Source organism: Glycine max, chromosome 16, assembly GCF_000004515.6.
Source record: "Glycine max cultivar Williams 82 chromosome 16, Glycine_max_v4.0, whole genome shotgun sequence".
Lineage (NCBI taxonomy): Eukaryota > Viridiplantae > Streptophyta > Magnoliopsida > Fabales > Fabaceae > Glycine > Glycine max.
In genome coordinates, this window is record NC_038252.2 from 36,916,444 (window position 1) to 36,937,568 (window position 21,125).

The 21,125-nt window shown below is 32.6% G+C and overlaps 3 protein-coding genes across 5 annotated transcripts; all 3 read left to right on the forward strand.

Annotated features, from left to right (window-relative positions):
- The first annotated feature begins 1,017 nt into the window (after window positions 1–1,017).
- Window positions 1,018–4,256, forward strand: LOC100793993 (alpha-ketoglutarate-dependent dioxygenase alkB homolog 6). Its single transcript, XM_003548209.5, has 8 exons — window positions 1,018–1,143; window positions 1,292–1,403; window positions 1,502–1,562; window positions 2,493–2,531; window positions 3,143–3,255; window positions 3,402–3,642; window positions 3,757–3,803; window positions 3,891–4,256. The coding sequence occupies exons 2-8, from the start codon at window positions 1,296–1,298 to the stop codon at window positions 4,071–4,073; spliced, it is 792 nt and encodes a 263-aa protein (XP_003548257.1). The 5' UTR covers window positions 1,018–1,143; window positions 1,292–1,295; the 3' UTR covers window positions 4,074–4,256.
- A 1,183-nt stretch (window positions 4,257–5,439) lies between these two features.
- On the forward strand, window positions 5,440–16,469 carry LOC100794521 (histone-lysine N-methyltransferase ASHH3). Of its 3 annotated transcripts, none has more exons than XM_003548210.5 (14): window positions 5,440–5,613; window positions 7,363–7,529; window positions 8,141–8,270; window positions 8,427–8,541; window positions 9,257–9,356; window positions 9,929–10,007; window positions 10,098–10,269; window positions 10,388–10,468; window positions 10,626–10,752; window positions 14,850–14,877; window positions 15,025–15,109; window positions 15,211–15,256; window positions 15,342–15,425; window positions 16,120–16,469. In XM_003548210.5, the coding sequence occupies exons 2-13, from the start codon at window positions 7,512–7,514 to the stop codon at window positions 15,408–15,410; spliced, it is 1,050 nt and encodes a 349-aa protein (XP_003548258.1). In that variant the 5' UTR covers window positions 5,440–5,613; window positions 7,363–7,511; the 3' UTR covers window positions 15,411–15,425; window positions 16,120–16,469. The 3 variants fall into 3 exon arrangements, with proteins under 3 accessions (XP_003548258.1, XP_006599651.1, XP_006599652.1); XM_006599588.4 differs by having other exon boundaries at window positions 16,126–16,469; XM_006599589.4 differs by having other exon boundaries at window positions 7,363–7,388.
- A 1,361-nt stretch (window positions 16,470–17,830) lies between these two features.
- On the forward strand, window positions 17,831–20,044 carry LOC100795045 (40S ribosomal protein S3-3). The gene is made up of 6 exons (XM_003548211.5): window positions 17,831–17,983; window positions 18,091–18,238; window positions 18,329–18,500; window positions 19,329–19,383; window positions 19,464–19,595; window positions 19,726–20,044. Exons 1-6 carry the CDS (start codon window positions 17,954–17,956, stop codon window positions 19,897–19,899), a joined length of 711 nt encoding a protein of 236 aa, XP_003548259.1. The 5' UTR covers window positions 17,831–17,953; the 3' UTR covers window positions 19,900–20,044.
- The last annotated feature ends 1,081 nt before the right edge of the window (window positions 20,045–21,125 follow it).

The following is a 21,125-nucleotide window of genomic DNA, read 5'->3' on the forward strand; positions in this document are numbered from 1 at the left end:
TATCAAATGTGGTGACATTCTTCTTCTTGTAGACTTATCTAATAAATATATTGTTTAATAATGATGTCTATCTATTTAGATAGACTCTCAATATCCGATTTAATTTTTATACACCTTTGTATATTATGTTTTATGTACTTTTAAATACGTTATAATTCAATTTGATTATTTTGATCAATCATAAATTTAGCATGTGTTTGAAAAATCATTATCCCTCACCTCAATGATTGATCTCAATATTTAGTTTAGTTTCTATGCATCATTAAACATGTCATAATTCAATTAGTTTGATTGTCACGATTAATCCTAAAATCCTAAATTTAATATGTGTGTACCATTATCTCTCAAATCAATGATATAAATAACTTATTTTTCTATTTTTTCCATCACAAATTCATAATTCATTAAGAAATGTTTGTATTTACGACAAACAAGCACAAAAACCAGTATCTATAATTGTAGGCATAATGTATATAACTGGAGTGAAGTCAACATATATATAACATATAGGAAATGCTTGCAACTGAATGTGACAAAAGGAAGTCCTAGAGTATATGCATAAACTTCATTATTTTTCATAAAATTTCATTAGTCTTTAAGATGACGTAATAATTTATTATCATTATGATACATATTTACAGTAAATTAACATAAAATAATGATAAACAAAAAAATATCATAATCATGAAAAATTAATAAGATTTAAAAAATTAATTACCATATTATATAAAATAAAATAAATTTAAAATTCAATAGTTTAATCAAAATATATCCTGTACAGTTTATAAGGTAAAATATAGTTTATAAATGCTTTTATTTTAAATAATAACATTGAAATATTTTTCAAGACAAAAATTATTTTAATTTTTCATAATATTCCCCTTAAAATCGATTTCTTTTGACAAGATATTTCTTATTTTTTTATATCACTTTTATTTAATTGAAACTTAAAAGCACAATTAATAAAAAAAACAAAAAAAGCACAATTCAACACCAAATCGAATATTTTTTATAATTTTATTTTTATTGCATTAGTGTCAAGCTATGCATTCTTCGCTTCATCCACCTTCCAAACTCGAACGACCATCTCCTCACCGTCGTGTCTCTCCGCCGCTGCCACCACACCTCCGGCATCCCCAACAGGTTCTCTCTCTCAAATTCTTAAACCCATTAGTCGGTTATTTTATATAAATAATTAAATATCTAACATTTTAATTGCTAAACATTGCTGTGATGAAGTTTCTCTTCTTATATTCTTTTTGGATGACATTGAAAAACCTTGATTTGGCAGAGTGATGGAAGAAAAAGTGAAATTGGCTCATTACAAAGTCGGGTCTTTGCCAACTCTATTTTATGTTCCTGACTTCATCACAGACAGTGACCAAAGCCTTCTACTCAACAACGTAGTACTCACTCTCATTCTGCTTCTCTTTGTTCTATCTAATGTTTCTGTTTGTCGTTAGATTTTATTTTAAATAACTGGTTTTCTGCTTGTTGTTAGATTTATGGAGCCCCTGCATCAAAGTGGAAGATATTGAAGAATAGAAGGCTACAAAATTGGGGTATGATTCATCACTTTATAATTTCTTTTGTTATTTTTTTCTTTATCTTGTTTGTGTAGAATATACAGATATTCAAATACTCAAAATTTTGGAAAGTTGGGATTTCAGAGAGAAGTGAAGCATGTAAAAAAAAAATATTAAATGGGGAAGTGAACTTGCCTTATAAGTATTATAATTCCCAGTAGATTCCTCTTTGTTGTTTTGGGGAAGTTGACATGATTTATGATAGAATATTATGGCATTGTTTGATCTATGTAGTTATTTTCATGTATTAAGAATGGATACTCCTAAATCATGTTGTGGCCCTTGTACCAGGTATGTACTTGGTACATTTATTGGGTATACATGGTTATGTATCCAATACTCACCTATCTCCTAAGTACAAATCAGTCCATGCATAACCATGTTTTATTGCTAAGTTGTTTGGTTTGTTACTGAATAAAACAAATTGCTACTTTCCTTCATTCAAAACTTGTGCCTTTTTTAATTATTTTTGCTTACTTGAGATAGAATATTATGAAAATGGTATTTATATTTTGATTTTAATACTTTGTTGTTTATGTTTTTATATTTCTATATGATATATCCTCCGTACTTTGGTCTTAGAAATTTTGTACCTCGGTACTCATATTTGTAACTATACCAGAACTAGTGCCTGTATCCATTCAACACAATTCATAAGGCTGTGTTTGAATACATGTTAAGACACGTTGAATGCCAATGACTAGTGAGAGTAAGGTTGGCGTTCAACGTGCCTCGGAAAGAGGAAACCACATACCAGATTCTAAATAATTTGAACATGCACATGTCAAGAATATTTACATGTTTCCTCTCGTACAGCGAATCAAATTATTGAGATTTAGCAAATTTGAAGTGAAAATTTCCTTCTTATTGATGTCAATTTGTTTTTTTGGTCCTTGTTGACTGCAGGTGGTGTTGTCCATGAGAAGGGCCTTCTACCTCAAATTTGTAAGTGAGGAAATCTGCACTTCTTTTACAATCTAAATATGCTATCTGCACGAATACGCATGATTTTTTATTGGATGTGAGAAACCTCTTTGCTCTAGGAATTATCCTTGTCCCCCTGCATTTTGATAGTTTCAAAAAGTGACCACTGAGCTGTAATGTTATGCCAGTCTTTTAGTTACTTTTCTTTGCCTGTTTTATGTACCTGCTGCAAGATGATAAGAATTTGCACACTGGAAATAGTAGGGTAATTCCAGTAGATTTTGTCAATTCACTTCCTGTTGTTTCAGACTCTCGTAGTCTCTGTTGTTAGATACTTCTGTCATCATCTTAGTTCAGTATGTGGATTGAATTATTTTGTTGTTGTCTTTCTATATGTTTGAGTCTGTTTCTGTAATTTTTCTCCTTCAGTTCTGTTGTTAGATGATTAAAACGTTGTTATCTTTGTTCTGCACTTGATTATTTTTTAAATTGACCCAACCGCGAAAGAGGGGAGTATATAATATTAATGTGTTAATAAGGTTGGTCTCCTGCTATTAATTTTTGTTTTTGTTGTTTTGTATTGTTTTTCATATGCTCTGCTAACATATCAATTCTCACTCTCTCTCTCGCAGTGCCTCCATGGTTAACAAATCTCACGCAAAAAATATATGAAGAATCTGGGCTATTCCCATCAGCACTCAATCATGTTCTTATCAATGAATACCTACCTAACCAAGGCATAATGGTATGTCCAAAACCGCTACCCTGCTTCTGGTCATTTATTTGCACTTCCTTTTGTAGATTGTGTAATATTTCAGTTGATCACAAGTGAGCTCTACAATGCATTTTTGTATATGTTGCTATTTTTCAATGAAGTTTTTTATTCTACAGCCACACCAGGATGGACCTGCCTATTTTCCAGTGGTAGCTATTCTATCACTTGGATCTCCTGTTGTCATGGACTTCACTCCCCATGCAAGATTCAAACAGGATTCCCAAGATGATGTTTGCAAAGATTCAGATGGAGGAACTTTTGAGATTGGGAAAGATAAGTGGCTTGATGATAACCATCCATTCTCCATTTTATTGATGCCTCGCAGCTTACTGATATTCAAGGACAAGGCATACTCAGGTTATTCTCAACTTCTATACTAAACCCTTGCATAAAGCTATAGAAGAAATTTATGAACCTTAATCTCTTCTGTTCTTAACTAAAATTTTTGTCACATTCTGCATGTGATTACAGATTACTTGCATGGTATAAAAGATTGTGCAGTACATTGCTATGATGGGGTAAGGCTACAGATTGCTAAAATTGTTCTGCCCAAAATCATTCATTTCATGTCTGTGTTCTCATGCTTCAAAATCTGTCCTTTTTAGGCTGTAAATGAAGCTGAAGCTTTGAAACACAAGGAATCAGATGGAAACTTGTTTAGCTCAGAGGATGATGAATTGGAAACAATAGGAAAGGGGGAATATAAGAATATATCAAGAAAATCCACTAGAATTTCATTGACTTGTCGATTGGTACCGAAAGTTCACAAAAATTTGTTTAGGTTTTGAAATTATATATTTTGTTCCATCCCCATCCCATCTAAAGTTCAACTGTAACCTCTTCTGTGTTTTTTTCTCTCCTTGGGGGCTTTCTTACATTATCATCTTTAGGCTATGTTTAGATATCTAATGCTGAGTGGAATGAAATGAATTGAGATGGAATGGAATAAAGTTATTATTTTATTGTTTGTAGATTTTTGTTTGATGTAATTAAAAAAAAAAGAACTAGTTCCACCTCATATCCCAGAGAGGGAAAGAAAAGGGAGGGAGCATTGGATGGAATGATTAGATTCCATTCTATTATATCTTATTTCAAATCCAAACAATTGAAACTAACATCATTACATTCCATTTTACTCAACTCCTTTCCTTTTCATCAATCCAAAAACAGTCTTACTAGTAAGTTTGGTTAAATTTATTATGGAGAAACAATTACTTGTTTCATCTAACTTTCTAAAAGAGCTTTTGATAATTAAGCTATTATTTATCCATAATTAAGTTAGACCAAACATTAGACTTCACTCAGCAAGTCAGCGTAAGAGATCTGTGAGGATATAATTTTATGTATAGTGCATGTACTCAGAGAGTAACGTGGAATTGGATTAACTCCATATAAAAAAACTTTGTATCTTTTCCAATGAATAAAAAAATATTAAACATAAAACTTAGAATTCAATAATCTGATTATAACTTTAAAATTAATTTTAGGAAGTACAAGTACTATCTAACAAGACCAATATGATGATTTATCTGTAACACGAATGATGTTAAACTTTGTTTTGTATGGATAAAAATATATTTTTCTATGATGGATCTATACACACGCCCTCCTTGCAAGTTGGTCTTAGTCCCATTTCTGATATGGTAGTGACTTCTCTCCTGGCATCGATAATTTTGATTTTGAGTGTCTAACCAAGCCACTGTTTTTTTTCAGTGAATATTACCTCCTACCTCTAAACGAAATTCCTTTTATATTCTTTTCCTCAAATAAAATAAAATGTTTTTTTGTTTAAACTTAAATTTCCTACCATTCATTTTCATGTAGTATATTCAATATATAATTACTCTATAATTATTAAATAATTTAATTTAATTATATTATAATTAATATTGAGTATTAATTAAAGAATCATACTAATTAGTGTCTTGATACATTGGATTAAGAAACTAGACAAAATATTTATTACATAAATTTATCAGAGTATAAAAAAATAATGGATAGCAACATAGTGTAATTCATCAATTTTTCACCAACCAATAAAAATATCTTTACTCATAACTAATGTCCTTTGGACACATTTGTTTTGATTAGATATATAAAATAATTAAATTAAATTGAATATATATAAAAAAAAAATAAGAAAGAACCCTACTGTGGAGAAGTTATGATTTCTGAATCAGATGACGTTTGAAGTCTGAAAGCATCAACTGAGATTCCACCAACGAACGGCACTCGACGGTTTTTTCGAGTTGGTTATATAAATACGTTCACACCGTCGCGTCCATTTCGTTTTCCAATCTCTCACTCTCTTCTCCAATCCCATTTCAGGTTCTCTCTCTCTCTCTGTCTCTCTGTCTCTCTGTCTCTCTCTCTCTCTCTCTCTTCTTGGATATTCATATTCCCATTTTGCCCCTTTCTCAGTGTACTTGCTCTGCTTCTACAATTCTCTCTTGGATTCTTGCTGATTCCATTCCAACCCTTTTGTGATTCTCAAGTTTCTTCACTGTTCCCACTAGCATTTGTTACAATCTTTCATGGGTTTTCGCCAATTTTTTTTTTTTACTGACGCTGTGTGTGTTGTTGCGTATTCTTCTTCTGTTCTTCTGTGTTTGATTTATAATTCTGGCCCCTTCACTGGTTTTCTCACTCCGCGTCGTGTTTAAGTACTGGGAGAGAAAACGGGTAGACGATTTTTTTTTTATTTTGAATTTTTCAGTTATGTAATTAATAAATTTTTTCTTTGAGGAATTTTTCTCTTGTTTGTGTGAAGGGAGAAGTAGGAGAGGGAAGGGGGGGGGGGGGGATTTTGATTTGTTGAATTTAGGATTTCAATTGTCATTTGTGAAAACTAGGGGGGAAAAGTTTGAATTTTTCAATTATGTGATTTATTTTTTTCTCTGAGAATTTTTCTCGTGTTTGGATGAAGAGAAAAGTAGAATAGCGAAGGGGGAGGGGAGAATTGTGATTTATGAATGTAGGATTTCATTTTAGTTTCTTTCATTTTAATTTAAAAATTCAGAACTTTTCCCCCCTCTTATATTCTCTTTGCCTTCCATTCAAATGGACAGCGAGTGACTAGGGGGCTATAAAGGGAGACTGATACTCGGTTTTATTTTTGTGGGAAAAACGGTGGTTTTTGGAGCAATTGGCTTTATAAGAGTAGGGACTTGTCAAATGCAATCTAATGATTTATAATGAAATAGTTAAAGGATTAGGTATTGAGGAAGATTTTGAAAGGAAAAAAGTCTCAAATGTCAGCATAAGTTGGGGAGAAGAGGGGGGTGGGGGGGGGGGGGTGTGGGGATGAGATATAGTCCTCCAAATATGGGTCATGGGTTTAATGGAATTCATAAAAGGGGGTTTTCTTCTGAATGTGATTTTAGGAAATTAAATTGATCCTTGCTTGTGTGTATAAACCAAACCCTATGCATGCTGCCAGGGTTCTTTTTTAGTTTTTCAATATATATTAATTTAAATTTAAATTTCTTTAGAGTTGTCCTCCTATACTGGCACTTATTTTTGCATTCAAATTTCAAAATTGTAAAATTGATTAACAGATAAAGTGCAGTTATCAGTGGTTATAAAAACTTAAAAAAGAAGTGATGTTTTACTGTTCATTTTAAATTATTTATTATAACACCACGAGTTCCCATTGCAGATTTAGAAGTCATAGAAGTAGTAACTCAGTATGGATATAAAAAAAATAAAGTTGGCACTAGGATAGTGTAGGATTGTTAGGAATCTGCTTTAATGTTTGTGTTTGCAGATAAATTGATTTTATATGTTTCTAAAATTTCATTTTTGCAGTTTTTTTATTGAACCATCCATTTTGTATTAATTGTTCTTCAATTCCTGACTTTGCTCAACAGTCTAAAAGGAACAAGTATTGAACCATCTTTCTGTTGACTGCTGTCTAATTTCTGTTTGCCATTGCACTAATATATGTGTGAAAAATCTATGTATATATCTGATTGAGAATGCTAATTTTGATTTATTGATTTTGGAACTTCAACATAAGGATATTAATTTTTGGCGCCTTTTTTGCTTAAAGCTGATAAATTTTTCTTCATGTTGTAGGCAAAATTTGCCTTTGAAGGAATCAAGTAAGTCTTGTATGTGGATTTTGTGGTATTGATTTTCAATATCCGCTTTATGGTTTGAGCTTCTATTAAGAAACTGAGATACGAGCTGATCACATAGGAGTATCCAGTACTCTCTCAGATTTCATGCCTGCCATGAAAAAGGTTGTTTGGTGTTGTAGAGTAACCTTTGACTAGTCTTCTCTTCAGTTCTTTAAAATATTGCAATGCGATAATGTTGGGATTGGCCAGGGATTGGCCAAGTGCATAGAAATTTGTCAACAAGAATTTACTATTAATTGTGCCATACACGTCTCTCTCTCTCTTGAGTCAACTATTGGTAAAAGAGAATAACTTTTTGTTTTGAATTTAAATTAGTATCCGCTGTTGAAGTTGCTGCTTTGCTTTATTCTGTCTCTTTAAGAACTTGGGTTGGGGGAGGGGGTGTGTGTGTGGATTCTTTATTCTGTGTTACACTTCTTTTTTCTTTTGAGAATTGCCAGCATTGTTCTCTTGTGGAAACTATTTATAAATTATAACTGAAGTTATATAAAACATCTCCTACTTCATTTGCTTTATTCTTGCTGTATATATCTCTTAATTTGGTCTTTTTAAGTTAAGACGGCTTTTTTAATCAAACAATTTATTTTGGTTTTGACGGGTTTCCTTATCAAATTTAATTTTTATAGAATATATGTTGTTGTGTTGTCTCTTGCTTTGCCTTTTGAATTGCATTTCGTCTGTTGATTGAGTTCCTTTCTTTTTCGCTTTAACAGAATCCTGAGCTAACTTGTATTGGTTCTGTATTCAACATGTTGGGGAAGGAGCTTGGAGAACCTGTAGACTTTGAACTTCCAGATTCATTTAATAAATCCAAGCCAATGCAGTACACCTATATAAAACGCAGTAATCCTTCATACATGTTCTAAAATGTTCACAAACAATAACTGTGTATCTCTCATTGCTTCCGAAGTATTTAATCCTGTTATACTTAGTTTGTCTGTTTAGATGGTGCATAGTTTTAGATAATCTTCTATTTTTGTTTGTTCTTTTAAATTTTAGATATATATCTCACTAAGAAGGTCAAGAGATCCCGGTTTGATGATGATGGCATATTCTGTTCCTGTACTCCTTCCCCTGGATCTACTAGTGTATGTGGTAGAGATTGCCACTGTGGGTAAGTAATCCATTTGTATGTGCTTTCTGGCAATTTTCATGTTTTTATTCTCATTTCTAGGACGTGTTGACTCCATCTTAAGTAATGTTCCTGAATCTACCTTAATTGATTATTTATAAAATTTATTAAGTTTATTGTCAGCAGCCAGACAACCATCCAAAATCATCATTTCTTTCTTCAGAATGTTATTTTTGGTGTCTGTCTGAGTACTTATGTTTCAATGAGTTATATAGTGTGTGGTTAATTAAGTTCTGCTTAAGCATATTAAATTTATCATATAGTAACTATTGGTATTTCTGTTTATTCTCATTGTTGCCTGACCTGAGCCCTGATAGTGATTGTTTCCCAAGCTGAGCATGACATAAGAAAGCATGTTAAAATCCCTCAAACCCCACAAAACCATCAAAGAATGGGATTGGTGTAGCTTTGATTGGTTTGGTTACATAAGTTTAACATGCAGACTTGTTCCATGGCTGAAAGGGTTACTACCTTGGACTAATCATGCCAGTGGCTAGCCCTGTGAAGTGGTGTGATGTTTAAAATGAATTGTTATTGTTTCTAGATTTTGCTGGTGCACCTAGAATAGACTGTTTTATTATTTAACACACAAAGTCTCTGCTTGTTTGTTATGTAAATATAATATTACAGATGCAAAGTCAACATAATTTTGAGTCATATATATTATTCATTTATCATGTTGACCGTGTTCCTGTAGAATGCTTCTGTCTAGCTGTTCATCAGGCTGTAAATGTGGGAGCTCCTGTCTCAACAAACCATTTCAGAACCGTCCTGTGAAAAAAATGAAATTGGTCAAGGTATAAATTTCTGGCTTAGGATTTTTTCCAAGTTTGTTTCAATATAGTTCTCTTAACTCGTCAAGTTATTCTTGTGTTGTCTTTTCATTGCAAAATCATGATTCTGTTTAGAGGTCTTTGAACCTTGTCAAGGTAATGTTTGCATGTGCATGTATTGGGCATATGGTTATCTAGTTTAGCTACTCTTTTTGTTTTTCATTTTAATTTGTGTTCATATTGCAGTGTGTATCCTTACTTACAGGTGGTATTTTTTTGTTTTTTTTTGTCTTGAAAGTTCTTTCTTTAGTCTTTATTCTATTCATTTTTGCTAAGCAAACTAATAAAATCTTTACAGTCATAAAAGTAAATTTGAGATTTTGGAAACTAATAATTATATCCCTTTCTTAATTGAATGTCCTCATTTTTTCCCCATTATCTCCACCGCTTTTCTATCATCCCAATACCTTATTTTTGTGCACATAGATACACGTGTCTCATGTTATATTCTAGCTTTATTTGAATTTGTAATCATTTGCATTTCTCTTCTGATATTCTTTGCTTAAAATGTCGAGAGCTTTAATATATTTCTGTAGACCGAGAAATGTGGTTCTGGAATTGTGGCGGATGAAGATATCAAGCTTGGGGAGTTTGTCATTGAATATGTTGGAGAAGGTTATAGTGAATTGTTTCCTAAGGGTTTTTATTTATTTATTATGATTTTAAATGCTGCTTATGACTTAAGAGTGTTGCCTTTCTCTACAGTCATTGATGACAAAACATGCGAGGAAAGGCTTTGGAACATGAAACATAGTGGGGAAACAAACTTCTACTTATGTGAAATCAATCGAGATATGGTGATAGATGCAACATACAAGGGAAACAAATCAAGATACATCAATCATAGTTGCTGCCCCAATACTGAGATGCAGAAATGGTTGACTACTAATTGTTTTATTTGTATGATGATTGTAGCAATATTTGGTATTTTATCCAACATCCTTTAATAGAGTTAGGAACTTCTTCTAACAAGTGCATTTTTTTTCCATTTTAAGGATAATTGATGGTGAAACAAGAATTGGCATATTTGCAACTCGTGACATACAAAAGGGCGAGCATCTGACTTATGATTACCAGTATGAGCACTTTCCTGTTTCTTTGCTTGCACCCTTTTAGTTTAACCATATTTTCTATATAGATATTTATGCCTCTGGAAAGTTTTGGTGTTGTTGGTCTCTGGAATTATGCTAGCATGACTGGCCTGGTTATTTTATGTTTCTAACTACGTAGCAGGTTTGTTCAATTTGGTGCAGATCAAGATTGCCACTGTGGTGCTGCTGAGTGTAGGCGTAAGTTGGGTGTCCGACCTACCAAGTCTAAACTTTCTTCAGATGCTGCATTAAAATTAGTTGCATATCAGGTGGCTTCATCTTCTCGTAAAAATTCTCGTAAAAAATAGCCATATTCTATCTGAGTAGATATACTCTCTCTAATCCCCATGACTCTTGAATAATAACAAAAGTACTAAATAAATTGAATTTTCAGCATCTTTCTATTATTGGTTGGTTATAAAGAAATATATTCCATTTGTTTATTTTTATGGTTGTGTACCTATTGTTTATTTTTGAGTATTAATTTGTGTTACGCACATCTATCAATTCTCTCTGTTTATTATATTGGAAATTTATTAGTAGGCGCTATATTCCATTTCATTACATTAAAAAAATCTTAAAAGAAAAAAACTCCAGTATTTTTGTAAAAAAAATGGGAGTGGAAATAATGCTGAGTTTTGACCACTACACAATTGTTAGGACATGGTTTTATATGCTTTGGTAGGATAAATAGATTGTTCTTACACCAGCCTCAGCCTGTTTCATTTTTTCCCATCTTTTTACTCTAAATTTTCAATGGAATGTTTTTCACGTACAAATTCTGAATGTATTTAGCCATTATGTTTAGTAACTACTTACCTTATTGCTTCTCTATCGATTCCTTTAATATTGGCATGTAGACTTTGATGTAACCAGTATCCAACTTAAATATTTTGTTATCAATTTGCATTCAGTTTCTCTTTATAAATTCTGCCTGCTTGATTGCTAGAATGATTCCCAATTTCCCATTGAGAATGAGAATGGGAAAGCAATGGAATGATCATCTGCTTGTCATATTTTTGTATGGTTAATAAATGATTGATAATTTGATTATATTCCTATGTTTGGTATGCCAGAGTGAAAGACTAATGGAACAGGAAAAAAATAAAGTTAATTCTTTTTCAAAAAACACGTTAAAAAATCGTTAAACTCCATATATTTTAATTGAATTACAGTGAATAAGATGACGCCATAAACATTAAATGTAGTTGACAGTGAGTTGGATGCACAAAAAATATGAAAATCTCGATAAAAGCAGACCTAATTTAGGAACAACTAAAATCCAAATGGTTGACATGCTCACATCTCATTTAATGGGTAACCTCTTATTGACTAGAGAAAGAGCAAGGTGGAGTTTTGAAAATTATTTCTGAATTGATTAATAGAACAGCTAAACATATACATAGGCTGATTCTAGAGCTAACCTAGGATTTTACAGGGAAACAAATATGTCCTAATTACAAGGGAAATAAATCTGTACAGAATAAAAGGAACAATAGGGAAAATTTTGAGTTAATCATGCTAATTATAATATCCTCTCTCAAGTTGGGGAATGAATATCTATCATTCATTCCTAGTTTGCCAAAACCACTGTGTAGGAAATCCCCAAGACCATTATCCAGCTCCTCCTTGATAAAGTGCCAGTTTATCTCCATGTTCTATTTGTATAACGTTGAACCGGGTTGTGTGAAATACTGACTTGTCACATAACGGCTTCATATTTTATTGAGGTCATCAAGTATGATCTTCATCAATAGCTCACAAATCCCTTGTACCAAAGCCTGAAATTCTGTACCACTCTTGACCTCACAACATTTTGGTTTTTTACTGCCTAAAAGCTATCCTGAGGTGAATCTCCTCTCAATAAGTGGTTCTGTATAATTTGCATTTGTGCATACCTCCATGCCCCTATTTCTTGAACAGTTGGCCTCTTCCTATACTGGTCTTCTATTTATTAGCCACACGAGTTATTCCTAAATTGGAAATTTTTATTTTACTAAGATTCCTTTTTTATTTTTATTTTATGGTAATCTAATATACTTGAGTTAAATTCTTGTGTTTTATATCCTAGATAGTGGCACCTACTTCAAAAGTGCTATAGCGAATAGTGGACAACGGGATTTGTGTTAAAAGGGTCATCCGTCATATTATTCACGCACCGAGTCCAAAAGTGTTGGACATAAGGGGGTGTATTGGGAAAACCCAAGTCCCACATCGGCTAGAGATAAGGCTAATATAGAATATATAAGTGGGGGACAACCCTCACCCTTTGAGCTAGCTTTTGTGGTTGAGTTAGGCTCAAACTCACATTCTAAGATGTATATACATATAAATTCAAGGTTGCCACACTTGATGAGAGTTTATGTAAACTCGTAGAGCTTCCCTAAACTCAACTCGTAGAGTTGACTTGTAAATCATTTGAGTTTAAATAATATTAATGAAATTAATTTCTTCAAAGCATTTGAGTCATTGTAAAACACTGTCATTGTGGGGTCTAGGGAGCAAGAACTATAGTTGATTTCAAACTCATTGACTCGCTACTTGACTCTAGGTTATCCGAGTTTTTACTAGAGTTTACCCAAAATAGAGTTTAACACTCGGTTTGTCTATGTTGACTCATAAAATCGTAAAAATTTAAGAGTTAACTCGAGTTTGACAACCATTTATAAATTCTCAAAAATGATAAAAGTTACTCAAAATTCACAATGTTCATAATTTACAATAAAATGTCGTTTGATGTCAAAAAATTAAAAAGCCACACGTCTTAAACAAAAAAATAAATATGATGCAACTATCCTAGATAGGAATCATCAATCACCATCTTCTAAATCCAAGTCTTTGTCATTTTCACAACTACTTTCTCTCTCTATAACAACCTTCCCCTTAACTTCTAATTTCTGCCCTTAGGCATGTTGGGCTTAAGAGTTTTGGGCCTCCGGGTGTAGACCTGGAATGGCCTCCCTATTGTTGATTGCCAGATCCTATCAAAATCCCAAAAACAGCCTCATAAAGAAGAGGGCTTTTTTGGTAATCAACATGTAGCGCTGCTATCTGGCCTGTTTTCAGCCCTCTATTTGATTGGTTACGACTGCTCCACTAAATTGCTTCGCTACAGCGACCTCTTTGGCGTGCTCTGCGATTGTGCACTATTTGAAATGTTGGAGATCATTTCTCTGTTTGGTTGGCATTTAGTAATTTTATAAAAAATATTTTATTAAAAATTGAAAAAATAAAAGTGGAAAAAGAAATGTGGCAAAATAGATTGGGGATAGGTAGTTGTTGTAGAAAGTAACTTCCATTGCCCACCTTTCACCATGGGAAAGTACGACAATTATGAACATTATGATATTCTGGGAATCGACAATTCTTTGGAATGCTTTTTCAAAACTTGTACTAAACATACAAATGAGATATTCCCAAGTTTACTTTCCTTGGAATCCTTCTTGATACCTTGAAACAAATACAACCCTAAAAGCTTATGCTGTTAAAGGTTGATGGATGTTTTAATAAGTGTCAAGAAACACATCCCTTCTTGCATGATCCTATTGGACTTGTAATATGAATAATGCACTTGCTTCTTTACCTTGGGCTAAAATTCAAAATTATGAAGAATTGGAGCACCAATGATCGAACTTAAGCTTTTAGGGAGATGATCTTTCCAAATGTCCAAGCCTATATAAATGGTCAAGTTACTGGATGAAGGACCATGAATGATTTTATATCTCTAACAAACAAACAAATAGAGAAAAATTAACATTGAATAGAGAATCAGAGGGGAGAAACTGAATTCATTCACCAAAACAGAATCATACCGGAGAGGTCTCCATTCATAGGAGGGTACAGATCAGTGACAGTTGAATTCAGTTACAACAGCTGTGCTGACTCAGTATACGTGTCTAGCACCTAATGTGAACACTGGCTACATATCTGCACAAGCTAACATACTAACCACTTAGATGCCTGGTTAGGTTCAATACTGCTATACTTAACAGGAGAGCTCTACTTTAGAACATTGTGGAAGTATAGTTGATTTGAGATTTTGGGTTTGTGATGTTAGGGTATTTTTTTGTTTGAAAAGAGTAAAAGGTAAAAAATATAATTAGAATGATTCCCAAGAGAATAGTATTTTAGACATGCTCTCCTTTATGGAGGGAATGGTCATTCTTCATTTGATGGAATGCACATTCTCATTTTAAAGGTGCTACCAATCATTCTATCCTGTCATTTTTTTAGTTCATTTTTATTACATACAATTAATCTCCAAGTAATTTGCATAATCACTTTTCTTGAAATTGGTATGTACTACATACATACTAAGTTATGAAGATCTGTCTTGTTGACTAATTGTGTACTTTTGTCTGGACAGGTTTATCAGAATGGAGGTTTGCAAATTGGTAAGCTTGCTGCTTTATTTTACTAGTTATATACTATTTAATTTTTCTTCTGAAAGAAAATATGCATAAAATCTGTGATCTGTTCCTCTTTGAATTTATCTTCTATATTATAAAATGTCCCTTTTTCTTGTGTACATGGTTTTTCAGGAAGTTCTCGTGTTGTTGACCAACCAAAGTGCTTGCACAATTGCATTGGTGAAGTTATTAGGATAAAACATCTTGAAAATGAGAGGTATGCTAAAATTGTCTATTTTTGAATTGTGATGCCCTGTCATATGAAGTTTATGACTAAATTATAACCTTGATTATTTTCATTCTTAAAATCCTATATAGGTTTGGAATTATTAAACGATTTGATAAGTATTCCCGAAAACATTCGGTAAGAGATTCTTTGGTTGGATTTTCATGATTTAGATGAAAATTTGTCATCAATTATGAACATGCATTTATTTTTGCTTTTGCAGATCATGTTTGAGGATGGTTGTGTTGAAATTTATGACATGTCAAAAGAGGACTTTGAACTTGTGAGATAGTGTTGCAACTGTTGGGTAGGAACTACTTGTAAATATTTCTTTTGCATGATTGTATCTATCTGCATGACATTGTGAAATATGATATCCTAATAGGCAATAGGCATCTCCAAATTGGTACACTTTTCCATTTTTATTCCCATACAATTAGTCCCCAAGTAATTTGCATAATCACTTTTATTGAAATTGGTATGTACTACATATATACTAAGCTATCTGATACTGAATGCAAGACTGACTAGAAGCAGTATGTATTGTAGATGCCGATGCTTAAGCTGATAGAATGAAGATTGTATTTTTGTTACCTTGGTGTTGATTATTTTGCACGTCTTCATTGGGTGTGAGAAATAGGGTTATCATTTCTTCCAGTGTGATTTCCATTTTTTAATAGGGAAAGGCTTGTAAAGGGGTTTTTAACTTAATTTTGGTCATGGTTGAATGCATGTTATTTAGTTCAGAATATATTGATTATTTGATTGTAAAAGGCTTTTTTGTTGTCCCTCTTAATTACATCATGGTCCAGGTTTTTTAAACATCCTTCATTGTCATTTTCCCATATAATTTTTCATACTTGTGGAAACTAACTTGTTTCATTCCTCTTCTGTTACATTATGCTACTAAGCATACCCTTATTTGCTAACTTTTTTATTAGTATGTATTTGTCAAGTTAGAAAATGAGGGAAGTAAGATTGCTAATACTTGTGTTGTTCAGGTGCAGGTGAAAGGAATTGAAAAGCTGAAAATTGGACTCATTATTCTTTCATTGCATGTGCATAATTCTTGTAGTTGCTGAGGCTCTTATCAACAGAATATGAAGCGGAATAGCTCAACACAACTCTTACTGATTGAAGATAATAAATTCCTTTTTCTACTAACAAACTGTATTATCGTGTAAACAACATTGTTGTTCAAGGTTCTGGAAATAAACCTTGTATTTTTTAAAATCCTGAAAGTACTGTAAAATGAGAATCATCTTGTACCATTAGCTAGGATGTGTAGTTGTTGTTTCAAGTGTATTCTTTTACTTTCTTCCTATTTTTCTAGTATAAGGTTATTGATAAATGTGGGAGTTTCGATTAGGAAAAACTTGTTTTAATATGCAATTACCCTTTGATCAATGCTAAAGACATGTACCCTATGAAGTGGGTCACATTAATCTTGCTTTTCTTATTATTGTAAGAGCCATTTTGATTAAAGAATGAAAAACTAGACATGACGCGGGGAAGGATATGTAGTTTTCCATCCTTGTGGGTATGGATTTTTTCATGTTCCAGTTGAGGATTGGTTATACCCATCTCATACCTATCCCTGCCCAATAAATTAAAAAAATTTACAAAAGAAAAACAAATAATTTTATAATTTTTTTAAAACAAAGTTGAATATATTATTTATTCAACGAGTCAAGACAATCAATTTGCCATCACCCAATATAAAATCTTATTACAATAAAAAAATTTCCTATGAAAATTATATTTCTATTGCCTAATAATTATCCTGAAATGAGACTTGAGAAAGAGATCATAATCTCTTATGACTTATGATTAGTAGGTATAAAAGTTTAATAAAATTAATTATGAAATATACATTATATAAATCAAAGGTAATTTAATAATTATATTATTGGGTATAGGTATGAGACTGGTAGGTACATATCCATACCCATACTTATTCTAGTCCATGTTAAAAAAAATTGAATATCATCTATATTCATATTTGTATGTAATCAAAATAAAGATTTTCTTTCAAGGCCAGGGCAGGTCCGGATTGGTACCTGCAAATACAAGTTTGTTTGCCATGTTTGTGGAAAACCGAGTGAGTGGTTTTGTTGCGTTAATTTCTATTATTTGAATGTTACATGACCAAGGCAAAAGAAAGAGCACCTTTCTGAAGTATGTGGCACTCAGAAATTGTTAACATACATCGTGGCTAGAGATAATTATTGTGGACACTTTATATATGTATGCATGTATATGTTTGGATACATTGGGCTCAGTATGACTGAAGTATAAGTTGGTATCTCATGGAGTTTTTATTGTGGAAAATTTTGGAACTAAATTATGTCTTTTGCTTTTTATTATAAAATAATTATATTTTTATATAATTTATCCTCTCAGACTAAATTTGTACTTGGGCAACCTTTGAAACTATGATCTATTGCTGCTACTCAATTTTGGGGCAACAGATATATTGTTGGATTTGGATGGGGACACTAATGTGAACGATTATTATTTTTTTATAAAATAAAAATCATTTTTTTTCTAGTAAGATAAATAAAGGGGAAAATTAGAATTTTATTATTATTATTATTATTATTATTATTATTATTATTATTATTATTATTTAAGAAAACCTGGAATCTACACTACCCGTAAAAAATCAAAGTAATCTCAACCGTTGGATCAACGGTGTCATCTACCTATATATTCATTCTTTATCTCTTCCGAACGCCCTATTCCTCAAGAACTAGGGTTTGCAGTCACTGCTCTGTTTCACCGAGTTTGGGCGTTTAGATCAGAACCAAATCGTGTTCTCTTCCATTGGCAAACATGGCAACTCAAATGAGCAAGAAGAGAAAGGTCAGTGGTTCAATGAATCGCAAACAGCAACATTTTCTATTTGTGGTTTTTTCTTCTTCATTCCTTTGTGTATGCTAATTGAACATTTGAATGGCGTTAATGTGTAGTTTGTTGCGGACGGAGTGTTCTTTGCCGAACTGAACGAGGTTCTGACACGTGAATTGGCGGAGGACGGTTACTCCGGCGTCGAAGTTAGGGTTACGCCGATGCGCACCGAGATCATCATCAGAGCCACCAGAACCCAAGCCGTTCTAGGTGCGTGTGTTTCTAGAACCTTCCATTACTTTGTGGAATCGAATTTCCATTCATTCATTCATAAATTGTGTGTTTTTATGGTATATATAGGTGAGAAGGGAAGGAGAATTAGGGAACTTACCTCAGTGGTGCAGAAGAGGTTCAAATTCCCCGAAAACAGCGTCGAGCTTTATGCTGAGAAGGTCAACAACAGAGGCCTGTGTGCCATTGCTCAGGCCGAGTCGCTTCGCTACAAGCTTCTCGGTGGCCTCGCCGTTCGCAGGTAATTATATTACTCTGCAAATTCATTCATTTGTATAATATATCTTAATATCTTGATATCTTAATTTCAGATGTCATTAGGCATGGGTTTTAATTTTATTATAAATTGGTACACTACTGTTTAGTGTTTAGGGTTCACCATGGTAGATTGATTTAAAAGCTGGATTACTTATTTGATTTGATTTGAAAGTTTATTTACTGGTAATTTGCATAGTGTGGTTCTAAGGTGTATACCTAGTCTTGAGAAATTATGGTATGTTAAGCTTTAGATGCCATGATTATGTGGAGTCTCAGCTCAAATGGGCATTAAGCCTCCTTGGGGATTACTTGATTCCAGGATTGAGTCCTCGCAGTGCCACTTTGACTCCACTTTAGCCTAACTTTGCCCTCCTGCACCGTTTCTGTAAATGGAGAAAATGCCATATGAAGCCATTAGAACATGATAGTATCAAACCTCAGTTTTATGTTGATTGTATGCAGTGGGGCTAAAATTATATTATTTTGCTTACTTTTGTTGTTTGGCGACAAATTGTAATATGTCAAGGGTTTTTTCAGTTTTGACCCTCTTTGTGTAGGATGGTATAATTAATTTGGCCTTGTTTAATGGAAAATGTACCCTTAGTTGATTTTGTTTTAGCACCTTATTTTAGACTTGTATTTCTGTAAAAGCATATTTTCATGTTTTACATTACTAATATGCTTTTTGGGGATGGAAGGTTTTAAAATTGTTCTTTTCTCTTTTTTTTTTAAAATTTTTTTATGAATACAATTCTTCTGCATTGCTGTGGCAAAATTATAATCTCTATATATCTTAAACTATTTGTTTCAGGGCTTGCTATGGTGTTTTAAGATTTGTGATGGAAAGTGGTGCCAAGGGTTGTGAGGTTTGTGTAGAAGCAACTTTGAACTCTTTTTGTATTTCTGTATGTATGATTTGGTTGTAATTGCTGTTTGACTTGAGCAGGTGATTGTTAGTGGAAAGTTGAGGGCTCAGAGAGCCAAATCCATGAAATTCAAGGATGGGTACATGATCTCTTCTGGACAACCAGTCAAGGATTACATTGACTCTGCAGTGAGACATGTCCTCCTAAGACAGGTTTGCTTCTATTTCTCATATTACATGATAGTTTTTCTTTCGCCACTAGGATTTTCATGCATTTGGCTCATTTTCTATTTTTATTTCAACATGGAAAGTTGGTGCTAATCACTATTTTCCTGTCTTACAGGGTGTTCTTGGTATCAAGGTTAAGATCATGCTTGATTGGGATCCTAAAGGGAAACAGGGTCCTAAAACTCCCCTTCCTGATCTTGTCACAATCCACACTCCTAAGGAAGAGGAAGAATATGCCCGTCCTGCTGCTGTTTTGGCAACCAATATTGAGGTCCCTGTTGCTTCTTAAGTAGAAATCATAGCACCTGAGTACCTAGTATGCAGTGTTCATTGGCTTAGACGTGGTCAGATTTTTGTAGTGTCTTATCTTTTCAAGAATTTTTATACTCCAGTACAAGGATCCAAGCATAAATTATGTTATATTTCCTCCCTCATTCTGTAGTTTGAAATTGTGTTTGTGGTTCATGGCATTGGTTTGGATGTGTTATTTTCCTTTAGTACCATGTTAAACATTTTTTCGAAAAGCAGAATTTAAGAAAGTGCAGACAAGCATTAGATATAGAACTTTAAAAGAATTTTTTTATTGTACTTAATAAAATTTGTACTTGTACTTGATTTAAAATGTTCTTCCAGTGATTATATTTTCTGATCATAATCTTTAGAGTAAATATTCAATTCCATTTTTTAAAAAATTGCTCGACATGATTTAATCTTGCAAAAGACCAGAAGACGAACGACCAAAATCTTGGAAGCACCCACGTAGTCTTCTTCACCAAGTTCTTAGTCGTCATCATCACTACGTGCGTTTTCATAGTTCTTTGAACAAACACGAGTGAAAATTATGTCATAAACTTGTAAAAGTTTAAACACTTACTCTACTAAAACAATACGAATCCTTCATCGGCAGGTTCTAATGGGAGCAAAACAATGTGACAATGGGTGAGTTTGGTTAAGTGCTTTCTTATTTAAAAAACAGCTTAAAAATAAGCTAAAAATAGTATATTAGGATAAGCTATTTTAGAGTAGCTTATATAGCTTTAATTATTTTTATTTTAATTGGTGATTAGTTTTACAATATTCTTAACACGTATTTATAGGTAAATATTTTCTTGTTGACTAGCTAAGTATTTCCTTGTTGACTCTGGATATTTCCTTGTTAATTGGGATATTCATTGTTCAAAGATTTCTTAGGATCTTAAATATTTTAGATTGGCTTTAAATTTCAGATCAAATGATGAAATCATTCTAGTTTGAAAAATATTATTGAAAAAACTTTTGGTGTTTGCAATATAAGATGGAAAACATTATAACGCATGATCAGTTTTAATGTTGAAACTCAAATCTCTATCATATAGACATGTTTTGCATTCTATAATCATGTTAGAAAGATATGTTAGATGAATTTGTTTAGGCTTAAAATAAGTATTTTTAAAATAAGTGGTTTTACAAAAGTAAAATATATATTTATGTTTGGTTATAATTATAAAAAACCTTTTTTAATTTAAAATGATTATT